Here is a 4,504-nt window from a genome sequence, read left to right as displayed (position 1 = left end):
TTCAGTACAGTAACTGTCATCCAAAATGTTGCCATAGTTTACATCAGGTAATACTAACAAAGTGCACTGTTATACTGACAACATGACTAAGCATTTTGACTATCTTGTTTGTGAACAATGACACAATGACTTTTCATTCGGATGGCACTGATATGTTCATTGACATAAATGCTTACTTTTGAGAGATGGACTAAAGATTTTGAGTAAGTTACAGGCTTTTGCAGATAATCCATTCTGTGGTGCTGTTTGTACGAATTGTTTTGAGAAATGCACATACTTTTTTGCAAATATTAAAGAAGATTTGAGAAATGCACCAAAGCGACTGAGAAAAACTGTAAAAACAAAAAAACAGAACTTAGACATCTTAGTGAAAACCTCTACCTCAATGTGAACGGCACAGCGTGGAACATACAGTGAATTTATCTGGGTACAGTATGTAAAAGAATTCACACAAGTGCAGCATATTGCTTTTTTCTTAGTGTAGTGTGTGCTTATGTATGTTTGAGTTAAGAAATCTCTCGTAGAATGCTAGAACGACAGACAGATAGATAGATAGATAGATAGATAGATAGGAGAAATTTCTTAAATAAACATTAGAACAGATTCTAAGATCAACAGATATGGCTCAGTAAATATTTGAATCACTTTCTAACATCTCCAACATTAGGATGCATTAAAAAAAGAGAGAGAGAGAGAGAAGAAAAACACTAAGAGAGCCTATCAGGGATCCCTTTGTAATCCAGCTCACTGGCTGCCCTGTACTGGTGACTTTGGAGATTGTTCAATTGATGTGACGCTAGGATGATGCTAAAATATATGTGGGTGGACAAATTGTAAAATTGGTACATTGGTAACACTTCACAATAAAGTTGGATTCATTAACATTATTAATGCATTAGGTATCATGACCTAACCATGAACAATACTTTAACAGCACTTATTTACCTGGGTTACTGTTCATTTCTGTATACTGTACACCAACAGCCTACATTTAAACATTTCAAGTGTTAACTAACATTACTGTATGATGAACAAAGGTGAATAGTGTAATATATCATGAATAAAACAATAGTATATTTATAATTTACCATTTACTTAGATTATAAATGCTTGTACATTCTAAAGTTTGGGGTCATAAAGTTTTTATATATATATATATATATATATATATATATAAACAACACTTTTTTTTCAGAAAGGAGGCATTAAATTGATCAAATGTGACAGTAATTAATTTATAATGTTACAAAAGATTTATATTTCAAATAAATCACTTTCTAATCATTAAAAAAAAATCCCGAACCAAACTGTATCATGATTTCCACAAAAATATTATTAAGCACAACTGTTAATAGAAAATGTTTCTTGAGCACTAAAGGATCATGTGACACTGAAGACTGGAGTAATGGCTGCTGTAAATTCAGGTTTGCCATTACAAGAATAAATTACATTTTATATTAATATGTAAATATATGATGATTTAAATGAGAAAACAGTTGCTTTGAATTGTAATATTGATCCATAATTTTGATCTAATAAATGCAGCCCTGGTGAACATAAAATACTTTTCCAAAACATAAAAATTCTTACTGACCCCAAACTTCTAAATGGCAATGTACATTGTTAGTTCAATGTTACCAAATGCATTAACTAATTGAAGTGTTATCAAAATAATTAGCAAATGTATACACTGATGTTTGCAAAGACGCTTCATAAATACAAAGTGAAGAACAAATCCATTGAACAGTGCTGTTGTACTGACCATAACTGACATCAGGCTTCATAGTTCAAAAGCAATCTCACAAAAGGAGAAGAAAACAGAGGACATTCAAGAGATTTCCTCAGCATAATATTCTAGAAAGTTGTGAAAGACTACACCTCCGCTAGAAATCCACTATAAATAGAAGAGGTTTCTGAATTATAGAAAACAATGCGGCACTCGTAGAAATCCAAAGTTTGACCATGTATATGGGTGAGGACCAGGCCAGCTCGGAATAAGTATATTGCTCTTCTGCCTCGAGTTACCTGTCTGAGTAGACCCTCATTATCCAGATTTACACATATTTTCCTAATTAGTGACTCAATGTGATGAAATTAAGACAAATGTGTAGAGTAGACTGCAGAAGCCCAGCTATACTTTGTCTGTTAATCGAATTCAATCAGTTTCATTTAAAAACAACAGTTGCGAGGAACAGAAGATATTATGACCCAAAATGAACATTTTGTTGTGTAATCTCATTCGCTGGTTTGTTAACCTGTAAATGGCAACCTTGGAAACCTCTGGAATCACTAGCCCAAAGTCTTCATCATTAGAAGATGCGCTTAATCCTTCTCAGATACTTCTGGCTCTTGATGTTCTGCAAAAACGTAAATGTAAAAAATTGTGCAAGCACACCATTCACGGTCACGCTCCCCTTTTGCATCTGTCAGAACAACACATAAAGCCATTCCACTCTGCGTTTCTTTACATTGTAGATGTTGAGTGAGAAGCAGCCATGTTCAAACAGACCACACGGATGACTCAGAAAGGAAAAATCAGAAAACAAACCGTTTGTCCGAGTGAAATAATCCTTTGAACAGACATGAGACAATCAACATCCTGGACTCCAAATGTTTCAGGCCTGTAGATGAGGCTCCTCCCTCCCTGAATGGACCCTGTTTAGCTCTGCAAATGTGGGGAAAGCATCATACTCCTCCTTCGCTTGCTCTTTTATCCTCACTCTCAGGGGCTGGTTCAGCCCAGCTGAACACTATTGGGGGAGATCCAGCTCTCCCGTGTGAGTGGGTGGCTTCAAACCAGCAGGTGTCTGCGACGGTGCAGGGCCAGATGGTCTGAGCGGGAAAAGCTTCGGTCGCAGTCCCCACACTTAAAGGGTTTGACCCCTGTGTGTTTACGGTAATGCCGTGTCAACTCGTCCGAGCGGGCGAACTTCCATGTACAGCCGTCCCAGGTGCACTTGTATGGCTTCTCACCTGGTGGAGATGATGGACCAATACTTAAGCCAAAATAAACACCACTGTAATTTTGGAAATATTAAGGAAAGTGTAAAAGACTGGTTGAAGGAATAGTTTACCCAAAAATGAAAAATTGGCCACTCAAGTTGTAAATGAGTTTCTTCATCAGAACAGATTTGGAGAAATTTAGCATTACATCACTTGCTCACCAAAGGATCCTCTGCAGTGAATGGGTGCCGTCAGAATGACAGTATTAAACAGCTGATAAAAACATCACAATAATCCAAAATACGACTCCAGCTCATCAAGTAACATTTTGTAAAGTGACCATTTTTGGATTGGAGAAAGCAAGATTATGATAGTGATCTCGATGATGGATTTGTTTATTACAAAAATGAATCTTTTTGCTTCACAAGACATGAATTAATGGATTTGAGTCATGGACTCTCATTCTGATGGTAACCATTCATTGCAGAAGATCCATTGCTGAGCAACATTTCTTTAAATCTGTTGTGATAAAGAAACAAAATTATCTACATCTTGGATAGCCTGAGTGTGTCAGCTAATTTTATTTTGGGGTGAACTGTTCCTATAACCAGAAACAATACTCCAAATTCAAATTAAGTGATAGTGAAACGAGGTGTACAGATTGTATTTGGGTGCTGACAAACCTGTGTGTGTCCTCCGGTGTGCCTTTAAATGGGAGCTCTTGGTATAAACTTTATTACAGCCTGCAAAATCACACCTGTGGATGCGTCTTTTCTTGGAGTCTGGAGATTCAGGGGGCTGTGGCCGTCGAATGCTCTCAATACTGAATGGTGACATGGAACTGAGAGAGAGAGAGAGAGATTTTTAATCACCCTGTAGTATAGAGCATGACAATATTATCAACTGACCTTATTCAGCATCCTAAGAAATTAACTGAGACAGCAGCATGTACATAAACTAACTGCTGCCACCATGTGGTAACATGATATAAAACAACAACATTTTGAAGCAGTAGTTAAGACCTGGACTATGTGTTATCCTCACAAAGTGGGTTAAGGTTTTAGTGCTTTTGAAATAAGTATCTTATGGTCACCAAGACTGCATATATTTGATCAAAAATACAGTAATATTGTGAATTATTTATACAATTTAAAATAATTTAAAATAAAATAAAATTTAATTTATTCCAGTGATAGCAAAGCTGAATTTTCAGCAAGCATTACTAGAGTCTTCAGTGTCACATGATCCTTCAGAAATCATTTTAATATGCTGATGTGCTGCTCACAAAACATGTATTATCATTATAATTGTTGAAAGCTGTTGTGCTGCTCACAAAACATGTATTATCATTATAAATGTTGAAAGCTGTTGTGCTGCTTAATATTTTTGTAAAATTGGTGATAATTTTTTTTTTTAAACCAGGATTGTTTTATGTGTACAAAGCTCAAAAGAACAGCATTTATTTGAAATGGAAATTATAAATTATAATTTTTTATCAATTTAATGCATATTTGCTGAATAAAACTATTTATAATAATAAGAAATGTTTCTTGAGTAGCAA

General features: G+C 35.4%; 1 protein-coding gene across 2 annotated transcripts in view; it reads right to left on the bottom strand.

Annotated features, from left to right (window-relative positions):
• Positions 1-1,550: 1,550 nt before the first annotated feature.
• LOC107740907 (Krueppel-like factor 12) overlaps positions 1,551-4,504 on the bottom strand; it is a 59,730-nt gene continuing 56,776 nt past the window's right edge. For both annotated transcript variants that reach the window (XM_016553453.1, XM_016553452.1), the window contains exons 5-6: positions 3,627-3,784; positions 1,551-2,973 (exon numbers count right to left, since the gene is read on the bottom strand). In XM_016553453.1, the coding sequence (XP_016408939.1) occupies positions 2,792-2,973; positions 3,627-3,784 (340 nt within the window). In that variant the 3' untranslated portion in view covers positions 1,551-2,791. The remainder of the gene's footprint in view (positions 2,974-3,626; positions 3,785-4,504) is intronic.

This window comes from Sinocyclocheilus rhinocerous, unplaced genomic scaffold (assembly GCF_001515625.1).
Source record: "Sinocyclocheilus rhinocerous isolate Xijiao unplaced genomic scaffold, SAMN03320098_v1.1 scaffold165, whole genome shotgun sequence".
NCBI lineage: Eukaryota > Metazoa > Chordata > Actinopteri > Cypriniformes > Cyprinidae > Sinocyclocheilus > Sinocyclocheilus rhinocerous.
This window is presented reverse-complemented; position numbering and strand designations above follow the sequence as displayed.